This window comes from Columba livia, chromosome 2 (genome assembly GCF_036013475.1).
Source record: "Columba livia isolate bColLiv1 breed racing homer chromosome 2, bColLiv1.pat.W.v2, whole genome shotgun sequence".
Taxonomy (NCBI): domain Eukaryota; kingdom Metazoa; phylum Chordata; class Aves; order Columbiformes; family Columbidae; genus Columba; species Columba livia.
Window position 1 is genome coordinate 63960837 of NC_088603.1, and position 20877 is coordinate 63981713.

The 20877-nt window shown below is 40.5% G+C and overlaps 1 protein-coding gene across 8 annotated transcripts in view; it reads right to left on the bottom strand.

The window, feature by feature from the left end:
• SLC66A2 (solute carrier family 66 member 2) overlaps positions 1-20877 on the bottom strand; it is a 78525-nt gene that overhangs the window by 27716 nt on the left and 29932 nt on the right. For 6 of the 8 annotated variants that reach the window (XM_065052279.1, XM_065052280.1, XM_065052276.1 and 3 more), the window contains one exon: positions 3722-3938. The exons of 1 other annotated variant lie outside the window; for it this stretch is intronic. In XM_065052279.1, coding sequence (XP_064908351.1) covers positions 3722-3938 — 217 coding nt within the window. Of the gene's footprint in view, positions 1-3721; positions 3939-16482; positions 16753-20877 lie in introns of those variants that run through there. One more of the 8 variants, XM_065052282.1, reaches the window with a different exon arrangement.

A 20877-nucleotide genomic window follows, 5' to 3' on the forward strand; every position in this document is an offset into this window, starting at 1 on the left:
TCATTAAATTACTTTTTTCCTAGGTGACTGGACAGAATTAGTTTTGTCCTTGAACTGAATGGAGACTAAATCAAGTGATTATTTCCTTGATAGGTATTAACACAATTCATTTAAAAAAGCACTTCTGTCAAAGTTAGTACCATAATTAATAGAAAATATGACTGTACTATTTAGGTTTGCAACTATTCAAAGGTACTCAAACAATGGAAGAGAGTTGTAAGTTTCTATAAAGTACTGATTCCAACAGTAATCAGGTGATTTGTCAAAGAGAACATAATGAAAATTTCTGTTCCTTTGAATGACTTATTTCTGTTTACTTAATTATGGCAAAATTTCTACCCTTCAGTCATCAGCCTACCAGGACATGCTACACTAACTTCCCTCCACAAAAGCTGTTAGCCAGCTGCACCTCCTTTCTGCTTTCACTATTTCCACCTCTTTCCAACTTCTCCTTTGCTCTCTGAGAACAGAGGAGGAAACTACAGGACATAGTAGTGATATTGCTACAAAAAGGAGGAAAATGAAAGTAGCAGTGAGAAATGAAGAAATAAATAAAAATAAGTGAGGAGCTCTATCCAGCAGAATAAAGATATCAAAGACTGGAAGACTCGTTCTCAGGAGCACTACAATGCACATAACTGTGGTTCCTTCACTGCAGCAATGCCTTGTTACAATAAACACAACTGACCCAGCTGCAGATGTCCTTTGGACATTTACCTCAGACACTGAACACGTTTTCACTAAGGGACTTCTCAGGCAGTAGCTGATTGAAAGACAGGGGCAAGATAATGGGACCAGACTCCCAAAGGGTACTGTGCTACCACCACAGGCACCTGTCCCATTTACCTCCCTCATGGCCTCTGGTCTCCAGGCTTGTTTATCGGGAAATGGCTCCTACGTCAAGCATGAGATGTCTTCAACTTCTCATTCAAAGAGAAAGGGGTGGTTGGGAGGGGTGGGGCTGTGGGGTTATGTGTTTGCCATGTTTTTTAAGAAACAATACAACGTCTGTGGAGTCTGACAGGATACTCTGATCAGATGTGGCCACATACTGTAACCTTATTTTCTATTTCTCTTTTATAATTTTACATTTAGGAAAGGAATTATTTGCTAAAGAAGAAACAGATTTCACATATCAGCTGCTGTGGGTCAGTGTGCCCCAATTCAGAAAGAGGTGCATGTTGCTGCTTTTCTCAGTCAAGCCATGAGGGCCTCCAAGCAACCCTTTCTCTGGCAGCAGTAAAGGCTGTGATGTTTCTAAGGGACGTGGGCTCCACTCACGCACCACAGGTGACAGACCTACTGTGGTTTAAGAAGTTACCGCCTACAACCAGGGTGTGATAATCCTCCAAAAGGTCAGTAAGTAGCACAGCTTAATTCTCACTGCTCTCTCCATTATGCTTAAAGCCACAAAGACACTTGAAAATCATGTTTCACTTTGCCACTGAGGCTTGCTAAGGGCACATCTGGCAGCCAGCTGTTATGGCCCAGCTGATGGGCCGAGGATCACCAGTGTACTTGCTTCTGACAGTGTAACCATCCGCATGCATGTTATTTCTACACTGAGCAGCAAATAACTGCAGAGAGCAGTGGGCAGCAACTAACTCCCATCTGGTAAATACCCATGCAAGTTGATAAACTTCATGATCCTACGAGTGGCCTGGCTGGACTGTCATGTGCTCCCTTCAGTGCCTCCAGGACTGGGGTCTCTTCTCTGATGTGCTTTTACACAGAGAAGCCGGCACCGGAAAGGAAGCTGAGGAAATACGTCCAACAGCTCCTTCAACAGAAGGTAATATACTAGTGAAAGTCACTTGCACAGTAGGAACAGCCCAGTAATGCATAAAGACCATCAAATCAACTCAGGATTGCTGTGATGGATGCACCACTCATCCATGACATTTGCACGGTGCTAGAAAGTACACATGCTAGCTGCAAGATACATAAAACTGTAATACGACCTGAAAAAAGAAAGAGTACTAACATGTGCATTTGCATGAGCATTCTCCAGCTGCAGGAAAGCAGCATATGTTGTACATTGTCTTACCAGTCCCCAGAACCACCGATGTCCAATGTCAGGCAAAGTACTGCTTCAAGAGCAGAACCAGAGAGGGTGAATGCTTTCTGGAAAATCTGTGGGCACAGTCAATAAGGAGGGTGGCTATCGCTGGACCTGGTTCCGTTTGACTGCAAGGGAACAGGAGCTTTCATACATTTTCTCTTGACTAGACACAGCACTCTTTTGCCAAACAGTTTTAGATGAGAATTCTGCAATTCTGTGCCTAATGCTTTACAAAGAAAGCATTGTTGTGAAGCACAAAGGGTTTTTTTTTTCTCCTTGTGCTTAACAGCATATACAGGAAATTGGAAAACTGAAACTCAGATCCTCAGAGAGGAGCTAAGGAAAAGCAAAACACTATCTGGCAGTGGTTATCATAATGTGGCATTATGGTATTATGATTTGCAGATAAAAAACATAAAGGAAAAGTCAAACCAGAGCATACAGAAGGTCTAATAGGTAAATTGCCTCTGGATATCACAGGTACAGAATTTTGCAAGGCAGCATGTGCATAAAAATACCCCAATATTTTGCAAGTTAACCCTGACTCTGTCAAACAAAAATCCAAACCAAAAAATGCCTTAAGCATCAAAGTAAATTTCTGAACACTCCCTCAACAGCATTTCAAGCTAGAAAAGAACTTAAGAGTAGCTAGTAAAAGAGTCTCCAAGCCAAACAAGTTAAAGGAACAATGTCAACAAAGGACAGAATTAATTTGGTTTGGGGGCAGTGGGGAATGGTTACTTTTATTGACCAAAGTAAAAATTATCCCAGCAAGTTTAAAAGCAATGAAACAGAAGTCATTTCAAGACAATGAAAGAGGAAACAGCCACAAATGATCACAGCACTCCGTGAACTGAATGTTCTGCTGTACTGTTTCTACAGACCACTGCACTGATGCACCACAGTGAATGTTTTCTCTCTTAGAAAGCTTTACAAGTTGCCTTTATAATTTGGAAATCTTAGTGTTATGACTGAGATATCCAGTAAACAGTATGAAAAGATAATCTTCTGTAATGCCCCAACAGTGAGCACAAGATCAAAGTTTTCTGTCCCACGCTTGTTTACAGAAGGTTTCCCAGTCATGACTGTAAATGTCTCATTTGAGCTTTTTAAAATGTCAGTTACAAGCTTTTACACATAAATAAATACCGATGTCATTTGCTACATAAAAATTAATGTATTAAAACAAGTGATGAGTAGGTAAGTGAGAAAAAGTGATGAGTTAATATGTGAGTTACACTGAAAGAATTATTTGCTGCCAGCTCAAAATATTTCTTGCTCTTTATTACTTTTGATATGCAAGATCTCTTTAGTCCACTTCTGATTACCAATGTAGCACAGCTTGAGTTGAGCTACACTATGTTGCTAATGGCAACAGCAATAGTTTTACATTATTTTACTAAAACATGTTTCATCTTGGAACTAGACTTGGACAAGGGGTCAGCCCTCAGAGGTGTAATGGAGCTCCCGCTGCCTTCAGCAGCACTGCACCAGCTTCTGCTGACAGAGAAACCTAGTCCAACAGCTGCTGTATTTTCAAACAAAATTCAGAAAGATGACATTGCCCTGCCTAGAAAATCATTCCCCATGCTACACAAAGGTTTACCTACACACACACACACACACACTTACTTGTTTTATGTAAGACAAACACCATACCTCATTCCTTCTGTAGACCTATTCTGGTAGTTACGATAGAGCTGGGGAACGCCTAACATAGCCTCAGTGAACACCGCAAGGAAGCCCAGCGTTTCCACAAAGACAGATGAGTCAAGCCAGAGGTAAGTGATGTAACCGGTCACGCCAGTGAAGGTCAGGACACACTGCACGTAGTCTGTAAACTTGCTCCAATGCCAAAAATAGTTCAAGTCAAAATCTGCAACAGAACAGGAATGGAAGAAAAATAAAATATGTTTTCCCAACTGGACTCAAAGTTAATCAGTGAAGAACTGAGAACTGGGAAGTGTGAGTGAGCCACTGTCAGTCTTTGGAGGTAGGGGAAGGCAGACAACAAAGGAAAGGATTAAACAAACAAACAAACCCCCCACCAAACTCAAAATAATCAAGAACAAAAATAATAATAATAATAACATTTTTAGTGGGAGTGTTCAATAATGAAACAATAAAACAAAGACTTGCAAACTACTAAAATATTTATAAATATGACTTTTAAAGAGAAAGCATTGATCTTCAGGTATCAAGCACGAAGAACTCTGGATATGACTCTACCCAAGCTGGCATATGAAGCATTTCACAAATTCCTTCACAATACTAAGGAAAGGCTAGAACCACATTGATGCAAGCACCCTCTCTCTTAGGTCATTATCTCTACCTTCAAATGCCTCAATTCAAGCTGCTTAGGAGGTCACCTGAAGCCCGCAGCTCTGGTCCCTGGTGTGTTGCAGGGCAGGCTGCTGTGTGCAGCTGGCACAGCTTCGCTAAGATCGGTGCAAGATTGTGACAAGAATCCCCACGGAACAAGGCCTCCCACAGACCTCACCACTTTTCACTCCAAGGGCAAAAAATGTGCTTCGCTCTTGCCTTTGCCAGTAAAAATGAGCGCATGGTGCACACCCATTTCTACATCCATCAGAACAAAACACTACACCACAAAACACAATATCCTCTCTTGAGAGAATGAAAAAGCAAACCAGCCGTGCCACTTGCTTGGCACATTAACAGCATACCACTAGGAGATATGTAGCCATCTTCTTGATGAATAATACAATATACAATCCTATTACCATTGACTGTATAGCAAAATAACAACATGATTTTGAATAAGAACTCCAAAATAACTGTTCATTAGCAGGTGCTGTTCATGTTTTCCTTTCTTAAAAGCATTTGAAGTTAAAAATACCTACCTCAGACCAACTGGACTCTGTTAATTATCAAGACAATGAACCATCATTCTAACAGGGTTGTTAGAACCAGCCCAAATATGTGCAACACACCAGCACACCACTTAGAAGCTTTCTGTCACTGCCTCCTCAGCAGAAATACAGAATGCTACAAAAAAAGTCCTACTGTTAACCCAGACAAGGAAAACATTGACCTCCACTGACTAACACAACAAATTCAGTGAAATGTGAATAAATCTGTACAGGCACTTAGCTGCCTAAGGACACATATTCATGCCAAATAATAGTTTCATTTTCTGCTTCTTTTCACACTTTCATATCATTATCAGTCTGCCCTCACCCTTTAGTAACTAGTGTCCCCTTTTCAATACTTGGCAAACCCACGCCCCAAGACAACTATTGACTGCATCCAACTGAACCATTTTACTTTGCCACACAAAGAGAAAGGCAAAACTGGCCAGTAGCAATATCCCACCTGTAGCATTGTCAGCCATCACCCAGAACTGAACTAAATAATCTATGGCAAAGTCACTATCAATGTGATGTTGACCTTCAGTATTTTATGCCATTGGCTCCTCAGCCTCAGAATTCATGGACACCAGACTAAATAAAAGGTAGACCTGGTGTTGGCACAGCTCACTCAGCATGTGAGCATCACACATTTCTGGGGCTTTGTGAAGGTTTTCCTTTGTGAAGATGGAAGAGGAATAAAACAGAACAAAGCAGGAAAAAAAAAGGCACAAGACAACCACAATGGCAGGAAAAAATTATCTATTTTAATTTATGTCTTTGCATTTTCTGGAGAGGAGCAGAGTCAATGAGAACCTTCTGACAAGGCAGAAGGAATGAGAGACACTCAAAATTCCCATTCCTTTCACTTTGCTTGACATCTGCACAATATAAAACAGCAAGAAGCATCACAGAGTAAATCCACACTAATTTTGCCAGCTTCATGAACAATACCAAGCAAAAAACCTGATCCACCATAACAAATCAGATACTATGCAACTGTTATATTAGTAAGAGATATTCTCTGGGACAGAGGCATTTGGGCTTACAATGGGGACAGAAGAAAAGCTAAAGGTGGTGACATTACAGGTCATTTAAAAAAGCAACCTCCATTCTGGAAAACGAGAGAGACTGATGGCTTTTGCGTAAGATGTAACTGCTATTTTTATCAGATTATATCTTTAAACCTTGTTTCTGAGAAGTTGTCACACAGCTTCAGTTTCTTCACAGATAACTTTAATTCAGAGCTCTGGCATTCCAACATGCTGCATGGAAAACTTGCATTTACTTTGCAGCAAGGGTCATTCAACTTTGATACAGTGTTCAACAGCTACTGTCTCAGACTAACACCTGAAATCCAGCCACTGGTGGCAGCCACAGGCAAGAATACAATGAAGCACACTCTTCCAGTCAGTTCCAAACCTAGACCAGACCCTTTTGGCTGTCAAAAAAGCTATATTGTCATTACACCTAAATCCTGGGCTCGACATCATTAGTTTGGTTCTGGTTGCCATGCTGCCTTGGGCCCACAGTACCTTTGGCCTCTGTTCAATAACACTCCCACTTGCTGTCAGGGCTGCCCTGCATACACTGTGATTCTCCTCCTGCATTTTTCACGTGCTCAGGGATCCTTCTAAAAATACCCATCCCTGTACACCAGATCTTAATTTCCCCAAGTTCGGTTTCATAATAGAAATGAAAGAACTAAATCTATGTGGGAGTGTGGAGGTTTGGGAAGTTCATGAAACAAGAAATGTCAATGTTCACGCAGCTACCATGAGGCCAGCTACAAAATCCACGGACCTGTGCAAACACTTAAATACACAATTACCTCCTGCTACGCCAGCTGTTGACTGAAGTCCGTTTCCATTCACATAAATATTAACGTCCCTAAACCTAATATTAGGCAGCCAAGAAATCTGGTAATGATGATAATTTACTCATCATCTTTTGTCTGAAAATCTTAAGTATTATTTCTATTGTAATAATATACACAGATAAGAAAACTATTGTGTGAAACAGGACTTCAGCTGAAGAAGGATAGTTAATTACTAGCACAGGAAAGAGAGTAAGATTCTCTTTTGGTCAAAACTATTGTGATGCTATATAATCTCTAGTTCACTGTACTAAGTTATGAGTAAGTTCTAGTTTCTGCTATAAATTTTGCTTGGTCATGTTTTCCTGAAAGAAAGACAGGCAAAATGAGGTAACAACTATAACCTTGGTAATAGTCTTATAGAAAAACATCTGAGTTATCTTTAAAACAACCCAACATACTTAATAATGTATTTTCCAAATCTATTTCAGGACACTACACATCACCAAACTCTGTATTACAAATTACTTCCAGGAAGAATTAAAAGAATGACTGAACTGAAAAAAAAAAGAAGGTAGAAAACAGCATACCTGATCTTTCATAGGGGTTATAGTTTTTCTGGCCCTTACTTGACCTGTTAAAATGTTTCACCGCATGATTGCTTTTTTTTTTAACCAAGGCTGAAGCTTATCTTTTCTGACAAACGGTTTCAAAAATTCAGAGGGGGAAAAAAATCACATACCGATTACTTCAAGGTTTGGAAATAAACCGTGACTCATTTTTCCAAGTGCCTTTCCTCTCAAGGGGGTCCAAACACATTAGTTCTTCAATAGATGCTATATACTTTCAAAGCAAAAATGTTGGTTATGCTGAGTACTGTGACAGGAATATACAAAACCAGCTTTTAAATGCCCAAAACCAAAAGGGAACTGAGGAGGAGTTATAGTAACAGAACAAAATCCACATGTGTCTGCAGACCAGTCTTGTCCCCTGGCATACAGAGCAATCTGCAGCTGAAGAGACAGGCAGATGTCCCAAGAAGATAGCCAGAGGATACCAACCAATGCCCTGGGCCACATCATCAGAGGTGCAGAACTGAACAAAGCTATAAATATTATTGCCAACATTTTGAAAAATATAAGTATTACTGCAAACATTTGAAGAAAATTATGACTAATAAAGATGATACTGGGACTTTTGCCCCCAGGTCCCACCCCTCAAACAAACAACACCCTTTTTCTTTAAAAGGACAAAACAAGAAATCTCACTGTACCACAATTTATTTCTGTCAAACGCCTTAAAATCTGTCCAAGTTAAATCTGGATGCATATGTTCCTATTCCCCAAAATGGCAAGGCACTGCTTGCGCAGCTCACTCCATTCACTAGCTCCCCATCCTGCCCAGACAGAAATTCGTGACATGAGTTTGTAACCATACTCCATTGATGTGGTTCAAATGGTAACTCCCAGTCACTAACATCCTGGATTGATCTGAGCTGGCATTACTGCAATGACAGATACTGTATCTTATTACCCATGCCTGAGCTCTTTAATCCACTTAGTGAGTTGCATTTTAAACATGTTAATCCATTGATAGATGAGAGATTTACGTTAGAAAATCCTATTGATGCTGGGGCAAGGAGCAGCTCAGCAGCTTCTTTGTGCACTGACTGGAGAAAAGCCTACACAGCTTGAGGGTGAAGAAAGATGAGATTAAAAGACCTCCTCTGGGAGGCACATCACATGTCAGATATGAAAAATGTAAAGCAGGCAGCGACAGCATTGCAAATAACCATGGTTAGTACTAGTCAGGCCAAAATGCAAGTAAAAAATTCAAGATTGTGGTGTGGGATAGATGTCAACTGACGCAAAGAAGAGTCCACAGTATCAACTTTCACTTAAGGATGACACAGAGGTCCAAACAGTTACATTATTTTTAGTCAAGAAGCATTTTATACCAAGTCAGCTACCATATTAGTTCCTTTTGGGAAAGTGAAGCAAAGACTTTGACATCCTAAAAATTATTTACCACAGCTCTCAATTTCTCTTGCTAGTTGCACCCCATTTTGTGCCTTGACCTTTCTAATTCAGTACTTAAATCCTTAAATCCTTGCGCTGCATCCACTTATACTTGCCTTTAGTCATTTGACCCAGTTCCCATTTCTTGTTTGGTTCCTTCTTGCATTTGAAGTTAGTGAAGAGTTTCCAATTTACATTCCCTGGGAGAGTTTGAATTTGAGCCATTTCTATAACTTCACCAAGGAAAAGAACTCTTTCCTTTGTATGAAGGCTAGTGATTTTATTTTATTGTGTTCCTTCCTGCTCCTTATAAATAGCATCAATTCATTGCCATTTGTCCAAATTGCCTCCCATAATCAAACCCTTGACCTCCTGTATGAAAAACACTGCTCACTAATTCATTCTAAGAGCAGGCTGGACAGTATCTACTCCTGAGTGTGTTTCTAAAGAGGTGCCTGGGTAGTTAATCCTCCTCCCCCAGGGCTGCAGCTAAGTCTTGTGCTTTGGGAGGCTGCTGGTCAAAGAACCTCCAATTTCCAGCATCTAACTCTGGACTGCGGTGCCTGCCCACCTGACCTGACTGTTCCTGTCACACCATCAAAGGACTCCAGCCCACGCAGTCAGATGTCCAACACCTCCCTTAACAACACCAGAATCCAAACTGAGGGCTTAGATGCTCTGAAACAGTCTGATAACGGTAATTCAGCCAACCTGGAAGTGTTACAAAATGCAGCCATAGCTGGAATTATTCCACGTTATTATCCATGGTCTGTTTACTGTAAAATGAACATGCAGATCAAGGATGCAGGAGCTGGAACCTACAACTCTCTGCCCTGCCTTTGAGTCTTAAGCCCTGGGCTACACTGTAGAAGACTCATGCTCACTTGCTCTTTTGCTTGTTTCAAGAAGCCTGTGCCTCTGCTGTAAAAGGGGTTCAGCTCTGAGCAGCAGGCAAATACGATGACACCCCTGCTCATTGCAGCCTCGCAACAAGAGCAACTCCCTGGACAGCTGGAAGACACAGACTTGTGTCCGCAGGCTGACAAGAGAAGTTAACTCAGACCTCTCATACCTTGAGTGAGTGCTCTAAGCTACGCACAGGCAGTGCACTCAGCAGTAGCGTCTCAAAATAAATAAATTTTTCCACATCCTCAGAAGAGGATTTGTGAGGCACCTGCCACAGGAGCCGGGAGCCAGGCAGTGACTTCTGAAGAGGAGACTTTCACACTTGCAGTCCTCCAGCTGCAGCAAATCCTCAGACATTTGCCTCAGGCATTATCTGTCTCCCTGGCAATCCTGATTTCAGATGCCTCATCTCAAGACAGCCACAAGACTACAGAGCAGCACACTGGCTCGCACTCCCCAGCTTGCTTGCTCATTCTGAGCAGCTTCCAGCCGGCAGGTGAGTTTCTCTGATCCTCAGTTCTGAAACTCCTGCATATCCTGCAGGACACCCAGGACGTAACTGTGGTGACAAGAGCAGGAAGGCTCGGCATGACTGTTACTGGGTGATCCATAACCTCTCCTTTCTCATCAACTATATATCCAGCTGGCACTTTCTTCTTTCCTTACAGAAAAAAAAGGAAGGAAGCAGCATTAGAGACAGACAGGGAGAACTGATAAAAGAAGTGACAGAAACCTGCAAAATGCTGTCTAAAGCTGGCATTCATTTTACACTCACTTGGACTGAAAAGGAACTATGTTTCACTCACAGTACAAAAGAGAAGAAATGAGAGCTCAGCACCAAAAACTTCTGGCTCTGATCCAAAACGGTTTCCTTCTGAAAAAAAAAAAAAAGGAATCTACCATCTTGCATAGTTTCTATAAAGATGGTACTTTCACTGTTCTCAGTCTCCATTCCTTCAGGACTGTGACCTAGGAATTTCTGCATCTCTGTGCACTTCTAAGTATCTGCACAGCCCTGTCACCACAGTACCCGAGCATCTCTCCATGTGCGTTAACCTTACAACATTCCCATCTACAGGCTATTGTCACCTGGCTAGTAAGTACCCAAACACTGATGCTTCTTCCTCTTTAACATGTCTAAGATGGGAACAAAATATTCCAGAGGGCCTTGAACCTTCTGAAAATATCACCCCAGCCAATACTAACCAAATTACTGTCATTTAATGAAACCCATTTTTTACATTCTTTGGCCTATACACTTCTTTTCCTTGGCCACATCTAGACTGATGTCAGAGGTTCAATAGAGCCAGTCCTCTTAGTATTTGACTCTCCTTAAAGCCCCTGCACAAAGTTCTTCAGTTAACAAAAAGTAACCAGTAGATTTTCATGTGAGAAAGGAAAAATGTCAGATCTTAATTACAGAGAAAAAGCCTGAAAGCTTGACCCAAATAAACCTTGAAGATTCATACGAAGAACCTTTGTTGTTAAAAGCTCACTGGAAGTTTTGGTACTTGATGGAGGACTGTTGAACACCTGAGATTAGAAGCCCAAGTTTGAGGAAACCTCCTCTACATCAACATTATCCATCTCCCTCAGTCACCTCCCCTAGTTTGAAGATAAGTACTTCCCTTGGTTTTCTTTGCCTCATTTTACGTGGTGTCACCATCTTGTAAAATCTCTTATGCTGGGTCTCTGTTTTGTCACATTAAGTTCATGGTTTTATCCCCCACCATTAGGACTACTATCCACTCTTCTTCCTCCTTCTCAAAAAATTACACATAAGTGGTCTGAAATTTTTCTGGCACTGTCCCCCTTTGAGGCTTCTCACTCATTTTCTATACTGTCCCCCAGCAGAACATACCTTCAAACATCAGCAACTGCTTTGCCCTCCCCCTTTGGGTTCTATGAGGTCCACTCTAACTCCTCACCAAAGGGAATTAATTGCAAGGTTAAGAGACACATGCTAATTACATCTACTTTAAAATCACACACAAATGCACTGGTATATGAAAAAAAGCCAAATAATCCACACTCTATCTCAATGCCCTGCCTTTCCCATTAATTTGCTGCTCTCCTGATTTTATGGCCTTTGGTTTAAGGGAAACCTTTGAATACTATGTAGCACAGTGGTCTTGACCAGAGCTAATTAGCAATAACATCTATATTGGCTATTTTGTGAACCTTAAAGAAAAGCAATTAAAAAGTTACACTTAGGCTGAAATTCTACCCCTGCTGCTAACACCATACAGGACAAGAATGAAAACCTAAAACAGAATATTCATATGCTGTGCACCTCCAGCACAGCTGAGAGCCTTTGCTGTGCTACCCACAGTGTAATTTGCTTTTGTACACAGCTTCAGTTTATGGGAGAGAAAAAATACTTTAGATAAAAATGCAGTTATATAAATCCACAAAATCAGGTTGATCTTTAACTCATCTTTCCATTGTCTCACAAAAGGATGCAGAATTGTTTACTTCACTTGCAGCCCCTGTCAAAATTTTAATTTGTGTGTGTGTTTATATATACACCTAAGTATGCTTGCATACACATATATACCTCTTCCTCGCAGTACAACTGGTAATGCTATAAGCATTAAAAAAGCAACATCACAAGAGCAAGCAGGGGAGAACAGTTTTTTTGTCGTAATACAGAGGAAGTTTTAGCAAGTATGGTATCCGTGAACCAGCCTCCAACTGCTGGGCTCAGAGACTGCTAGCAAATGCCAAATGAGCTGGGAAACCCACACAGAGCAGCACAGCTCAGCCTAGCCAGGTCTGCACTTTACTGCAAAACAAGTGTAACCAATTTTGGCTGAGCACGAAGCAAACTCCTTCCCTGCCCCACCCTGAAAAAGCCTGCAGAAGCATACTCTGGACCAGTCTCTTTCCAAAGCAAGAACCCTTCTTGGAGTTTGCCAGAGGGCACATGCTTTCAAGGCTATCTTGCAGGGGGTACACTTGCAACCACCCATCAATTTACCTTGTGTAACATATGCCATCCAAACTCTGTTTTCTTCCCAGTTCCAGCCGAGAAAATACCAGGTCTGTACTGCTGAGCAGGCCAGTAAGATTAGGAGAAGAAAAAAGACAACCACCACCATAGATACATGCCAATATTGCTACTAGGGCAAGACACTTAAGCCTAGATACATCTAAATAAATGTAGCTGTAGGAATGTATTTCCTCTGTGAAGATTGGCCTCCACAGTAACATCGCTACTGAAATTATCTATTGCGTTACTGCCGCTTCTGCCTGTTCAGTAGAGAAGCTGTCCCTCCATTCCAATTGTAAGGAACATTTAACGAAGAACTGTTGTTTTTACATAACTGAGGACCTGGCACCTGACCCCAGCAGGGGAGGAAGGACCGAGAGACATTGGACTATGAGTTCTTAATGTAATACACAGTCTCTTCCCGGAATATGTACTGACACCTGTATACATACCGATACCTGTATTGATAAGTTAATTTAGGGGGAAGTGTAGCCAAAGTACCAGGAATCCATATGTTAAATAGATTGATAAGAGGAAGGGTATTGTGTGCGTCGGGATAGTCTGTAAACCCTGAAGTACCCAACCAATGGGGAACAGGGGAGGGAATTGCAGCCAGGATTTTGGAGAGATATAACCAGGGGCTTTTTGCCCTACTAGTTGCCTATCTTATGTAGAACACCCAGTCTTGCAAAATTGTTATTAAAATATGCTTTGCTGAGAGATCCTGCCTGGGCTTATTATATTTGCAAAATAATTGTTTCCTACACAATATATTGACTGTTCTTAGTCACTGCCTCCATGAGGTTGTCTCAACAGCTGGCAAAAGCAGCTATTAGCTGACTTACAAGATGACTGAGGAAGCAGAACAGCCTAGTAACTAAGCAGATCATGGGGCAAGGAAAGCCACTGGAATGAGGTAGCTGTGGCCCAAAGGAGTTAGTGCTACAGAAAACAAGCTATGTATTTGAAAGGTGGAAAGAAAGCAGTATAAATGGCTTTAGAAACCACGTGCAACAGAGGAGGATGGCGTCCTCCTCTCAAGGTACAGCGCAGGAGTGAAATGGGAAGCCCAGGGAGCACCACTAGAGAGTTTTGATGACTCTGGGCAGCCAAGGCTTTCACTACAAACACTCCGGATTCTGCTCACCTCCTACGCCAAGAGCATAAAAAAGCCCCAACCAAATCAAGCTAAAGAAATAAATCCCCCAACCCCTCCCCTGCAAGCACAGCTCTGAAGTAAAGCCTTTGCTCCCAACCGCGCTAATGATGGGGGCAGCAGATTAGAGCCGAGCTCGCTCTTCTTTTGGCTAGATACGCCTTCGAAGCTATGCTAACTATAGTGACTTCTTTTTCTGACAGCAAGCTAAGCAGGGATGATGAGAATGTCACAGTAAGAAGAACGTGTAGTACCCAGTTACTATTTTTACAATCGTTTAAACAATATTTTACACTATCTTCAGCATGGTTTATCTAAGCTCTCACCCACAGCTCTACCAGACAGTACACAAAGGCCTCCAGACAAAAGACTAAAACGGAGTTAAGTTCAACACTGCAGAGCAGGCAACCCTGACTCCAAGTTCTTCTAGCTGGAGATGTAAACTCTATGAAAACAGTTTAATTTATTTTTAATAGTACTGAAACTTAATCTTTTAAGTCTCAGAAAAAATCAACGTGACTATACTTTTAGAAACAATATGCACCTATCATACTCCTCCTCATTCAATTAAAGAGATGAATAAAAGTTCTTCTAAATATTATGAAATGAAGTTGTGCATCAGCCCAGATGCAGGCTGCCTCACGTAACACCGTGCCAGGGATTACAATGCCAGGCTGCACGTATAACACAGCAAGTTATTCCCAAAAACTCTGAAGTAACTGTCAGGTAATATTTCACCCTCTCTTTTTGAGCTGCAGATCTCTGAGGAAAATGCTGAATAGCCAGTAACTTGCCTAAAGATAAATGATTTCTCTCTTTTTCAGCCTCCTCTGAGCTTGATGCACCTGAGACCTTATCTCCTCTACTGTGAAGGCCCCACAAAAAGAAAGCATTTGAAGTCAGTCACACATACACACAAAGCTAAATACTCTTCCTAAAAATATAAACTCCTCTTCTCATTTAAGATTTTTTGAGAGAAAGTTTAATCCTTGTTTCCTAGGTAACCCACCACCATCCAAGACAAATTCTAGCCCACCAAGCGGCCCTACTAATTTAGCAACCAAACAGAACAATGCCTTGTATAGCTGCCTCCTTTGCTAAAATAATGTCATGTGGCATGCTAAACATCTCTAGGCAATTGCCTCAGTTAACCTCAGAATGTTGCATTTTAGTATCAATAGTTTAATGATTCAAAATCATAACAAGCATATAGGAAACTCTAGGAAGCTTTCTGCCCTTTTTTTCACTTGCCTCTCTCCTCTGCCCAGTCCCTGCTACACACACAAAAATGTCTGAAGTGTGATGGATGCACCCGACCCCTTAACCAAACTAGCGGTAGTTTGGTACAGGCTCTAAAGAAGGTAAAGGCATGAGCCACAGCAGGGCCATGAACTCCTCTAGTTCCAATCTCATCTCTGAAAACCCACAAAGGAGCAGAGTGATACAGTAAGCATCGATGCATGTGGGCTTGGGACAACAATCATGTGATTAATGCATCAATACCATCACACATGATTTGACTATGAGTCAATCACTTTATTCCATAAATATGAGAGCCTGGGTGAGCTACTGTGAGCTCTCCCTGCTCAGTAGCATGACTACATAGCAGTGACCTGCCCTTGAGCTGGGACACCCCTCAAGGGTGCCCCTCGAGGCACAGAGACCTTTTGGCAGCAGCAGATCTTTGGTAAGCAACTGATACCACGCTGAATTAACACTAATGAAACTAATCAAAGCTACTAATCAAAGTAGCTACTCAGTATTAATTATTATAAAATTTGTATGGATAATTCCATTGGACATAAACTGCTGTCCAAGTCTGAGACTAAGCTGGGACCTAGCCGCACTTAGGCTCCATAAGCAGTTTAGAAAGCAAGGGGGCCCACTCTGAACCTTGTGACTCAACAGGGGCATCGTCCTCACCCTTTGAACCTCCGCTTCCCCTACGAATCATTCTAACTTGATTCTAATTCAGTTTTCCTTTGTATGTCTCTTTCACACAGTAATTAATAAGGTGAACCTTGGTAAACCACTGTTAAACTCAGTTAATTTCCAGCAAATTTATTGAACTCTATCAAATTATTATTATATCTCAATAAAACATATTGCTGCTTCTCTCTTTTGAGTGCATTCCACTCATTCACAACATGTTTTCTTTAATTATCTGAACGGCTTTACAAAGATGCTAATATCCCAAAATGACTACACAAACTAAGTCTATTTGATAGGGTTTCCTTTCAAATATCTATCGTACTTAATAATAAGGTAGGCTGGTGAACAAAAATCCCATTTTGAAAGAAAAAAATTTGTATTTCTGGATTTTTTTTCTATACCGGAGCAAAAGCAAGACTTTGGAAAATGTGAGGGAGGATGAAGGGAGAAGCAAACATACAGATTAGATTTGGGAAAGAAATCAAATTTTTAAACATCTCTGATTTGAATTAAGGACCTCCCACCTAGCTGTTCCCATGTCCTAAGAGAGCACACAGTCATGAGGCTATCGCCCAGTCAGGTCAGGAAATGTAAATCCTGCCCTTTCCAGATGAACAAATTTGACCAAACAAATTCATTGAAATAATGTTTACAAGTCTGCACAGATCTGAATTACTGTATACAGTGACTGAACAGGAGGAATTTCCACACTAATTACTTCATTGCATTAGCAGGAAGAATTTACAGGGAGGGAATCAGTGCAGTTTCACTTGAGTGCTTGCAGATTGCCTCACTCATGACAGCACATGTAACTGAAGGAGCCAAGCAAAAGGGAGTTGCTCTGAAACACAAATTTCCCCTTCAACTTCCCAGACGTTCAGTTTGATCCCTGCCTTGATGTGGGTAGTGGTTGGTATGCAAGATGCACTTCTGAATACCACAGTTTCTGAACACCTTGTGTCTGCAGCTTAATGCTCCATAGTCAAGGTATCTTCAAGATCTGGAAAGAAGGTAATGGTAGTAGATTTAAGTTAAGTTGCTCTGTCATTAAGAGTTTGGTGGTGACACAGATGTGCATTCACAAATTGTTCACATTTCCCAGCAGTTTAAGCCCCTCTCATCCCCCTCAGGCTACAGCAGGACAACTGCTTAGCGGTTTTTCATTGAAGTGACAAAATGTGGGCTTCTGTTTTGGTTTGGTTTTGGTTTTTTGTTGTTGTTTTTGGTTTTTGTTAAGATTTTACAGGGAAAATAATTGAAAAAAAAAACAAAAACAAAAACAAACAAGCCTGTATTTTAAGCCAGATCTGTTCATTTATTTGGTTCAAAACATAATCCCACAAACCAATCTGTCAGTACAACTGACAGGGCAAGAATGAGTGGGGAGGGGAAAAAGAAAACAGAGCATCAGGAATATCTTAGGCTGGCACTGGTGCCAAACATGCTGGCTCCAGCCACTGCTGGAGGAAAAAGACTTCGGATGTTATGCCCCCTTATAATTAGCTTTAAAACGGCCAACAACAACAAATAAATCTACACCAAAACAGGCAGAAGACAGTGCACTGTCTTCTCACCAGTGTTAACTTTGCCACTACAGGACATAGTTCTTTTTTTCCTGGCCAGGTGATACCGGGATTTGCCCTCTATTGCTGTGTCCCCTACACATCCCGCACTCAGGAGTGCAGGGGATGCCGAGAACGATGACAGCAGAACCATAAACAATGAGCTGCCTAACAATAGTACTATCCACAAATTCCTCGTTAAATTTCTGTGTTCTTCTGTGAAGAAACAGTAAATTTCTTCAAAGACTGAGCAGTTCTTTTGACTTCTATTGTACACAGAAATTTAATGAGGAACTTGTGGATAAGACTATTTTAAGCCATTTCGATATTAAGTTCGCTCTGTTCCCTGAGTGCAGTTTCTTTTTCTTCTACTATAACCTACTCCCAACAGGGGGTGAAGAAAGACACCAGGGAGTAAATGGCGTCTCTGAAGACACAGTAAAAAATTTAGGGCAAAAGACATTTTCTGAAATAACTGTTCCTGATTTTTACATGCCAAAAGGTGTAGAGACAAGAAAGGTCGGCAGTGTAAAACCTTAACGTAACCAAGGGGTTATTCAAAGCTTTTGGTAGTTTGTATTAATGGATAAAAAAATGGAGGTGAGAGGAAGTAGGAAATTTCAAGATGAGCAACTGTTTTTTTTCAAAGACTATATAAACTGAAGAAAAGAAGGGGAAAAAAATTACCTAGCAACAACTGCAGAGTCTGTGACATTTACAAAGCAACCTACTGAAAAGTCAATTTAAGTAAGGAGGAAATTGCAAAAAATTTATTATCACAAATATAAAGATAGATTTCAAATTTTAAAGATTAACTATGCACACATGCACACACAAAAAATGCAGCAAACTTGCAAAGGCTACTGAAGTGTGTATAAAACCCAAAGCACTCAAAGTATTTCTGAAACAGCTGTACTGGTCCCGATTTTGATATGAAAAAAAATCCTGAAACTCATATACCTTAAGCGAAGAAACAGCGGTGTTCTGAATATTTAAAATGTGTATCTCCCAAGTTCTCATCAGGCTTTTGAGTTGCAATGAGTAATAGTAAAAAAGACAGCTTTAAGCAGCTATTAAAAATAAAAAAATGTTTCCTTGAAATACTCAGGATCTGTCTTCCTTTCACTAGTTTCTATGTCCCCATGGAATCATCCAGGATGAACAAGACCCATTTTTTTTAAAATGTACAATGCAAGTAAAAATAAATCTGCCAGAACAGAATTCTGGGGTTTGGATTTTTTCCCCTACCCATGGGAGGGAACACAGGATCCCGATGCAGTAGATGTAATGCATACTGATCACAGAGCAAAGAGAAAGTAGGACACATAATAAATGCATATGAAAGGAGACGTTCATAACTTCAGGAACAATGGTGGTAGAGTTCCCTTCACAAGGAGGGAAACATGCTGATTACCAGCAATCTGAGCATCTGGAGGGAGACAGTACGCCCTGACCCTCAACATGAATTCATGATTCACCTCAAAATTGCACCTTTTCTGCTGTTGATTCCAGAGGACACAGGAAGCACCTTCTCATGAACAGCTACGTTACATCCTTTCTTCCCCAACCTTGCTCAATGTTATATCATCTCTTCATGGAGACAGAGACTGCATATAATTATTTTAGTAACAAGATAAAATTTTGAAGATAAAAACATTTACTCTGAAAAATAAAACAAATAAAAACTTTAAAATCTGATTATGCACACTTCTAATAAGGCCTATGTTTGCCAATCTATTAATATCATTTAAATCATTGAGCATCTGCTGCATAGCTTTAAGAAGTCAAATATTAAATCTAAAGAATTAGTGGCTGATGCACTGGAACCAGAGCTTAGAAAGCTTTGTCTGCTTCTGCAAGGACAATTTTTTAGTTTTTCGGTTTAGCTTAATAAAAATATCTCATTTATTCAAATAAGAAACTGATTGGGAGCTGAGTAACACCTTTTTTTCTGTGGCTTTGCATAGCGACTGAGAGTATAAAAGGATGACAGGACAGAAAAAAAAAATAGAGTAAAAGAATTTTACTAAAAAACTATCTAAAAACAACCCTGTTGTTTTTGGTTTTTTTTTCCTTAAAGCATGTTTCCACAAAATGGACATTCAGTACAAACACTGCAGTTTATTTACATATTTTAAATTTAAATAGGTTATTCCACATTTCTATTTGAAAACAATTTTCAACCAAAACAGCTCGATATAAGTTACAAGTAAAAGCAATCTAATACATGGCCATTTAATGTACTTCTAACATGATAAAAATGTAACTTGGATGGATCACATTATTAAGCTGTATCATTACTGAAATGTATAGGTATTAGCTTTTCTTCATCCGCACCAAAACTTACTTCAGCATGATGACTATATTGCTATACACGTGAACATGTGAACCAAGGTTTCTTTAGTAAAGTAAATGACAGATACAAAATAATTTATTTTATTTCCACATTTCTTGCTTGGTAATTTAAATCATTATTTGCAAAGGCAGCTCTAAACCCAAACACCTTCACAAAGAAAGGAAAAACATCTTTTACAATATAAGACTTCCTCATAACAGCTTCAATGAACTGGGGTCTTTGGAAGTCAAAGGGAGATGGCTTGGGCCTTAAAGCAGGGACAACTGTAGGACAAGACCTGAAGTGAATCCAGGAACTGATATGGCTTGCAAAAAATACTTCCACTTTAAAGCTGTCTCTGCCTTGATAAGATGTACTATACAACCCTCCAGCAGCCCAGGCTGCGATCTGGAACGTGGCCAGCACTGCTGAACACTCTGCACTGCCACACCACTAAATAAACAATTTGTCCCAATATCTAATGTAATCACCTCTTCTGAAATAATCTATTCAGGGTGCATGCAACAGTACCAAGTGTGGAAGGAGGGATCAGGAGGAGGAGATGATGATGTACTGCCTATGTTTGAAAGCTGACTATGATATCTCAGAGAAGATAAGAGTATGGGCACAGGAAAAATATACTTAAAACACAAAGTTGAGAAGAAACTAATTTCTTGCATTGTCAAAAGTACAACATAGCAGAAGTGTTTCATTATTAACTTCTACCTGTAAGCCAAGTCTGTGCTACTGCAGCATTCTCATCAGCCTCCACACTAAATGCCACAGTCTGTGCTGTTTTCCATAACAATGCCCATCTACCCAACACACAGGAACAGCACAGACAAAAAATTCATAGACAAATTTCTTCAGCATTTTTAAGTTGTTTTTTGGGCACTTGTTAACTGCCAAACATCAGGAGCAATGATTTGGCATTCACACCAGAGGAGAGTTTGGTTTGACTTTTGTTCTTCAGCATGCCCTGGGCCTGCAGGTTCATAAAAAATTACTCAAAAAAACAAACATGAATAAAGGAAACTGTGAACTTACTGTCACAAAAGAAAATTAGTAAGTAAAACCTAGCAAGGCAGAGGGATGTTTTGCATGATGCAATGCTGATCTCACCACCACAGAGAGCAGTATCCATCTCACCAGACTGGAGAGATCCACTAGCCTGAGCCAGGGATTCAAGCTCTTTGCAATGAATGGAGACTGGTCTGCCTTCAGCTTC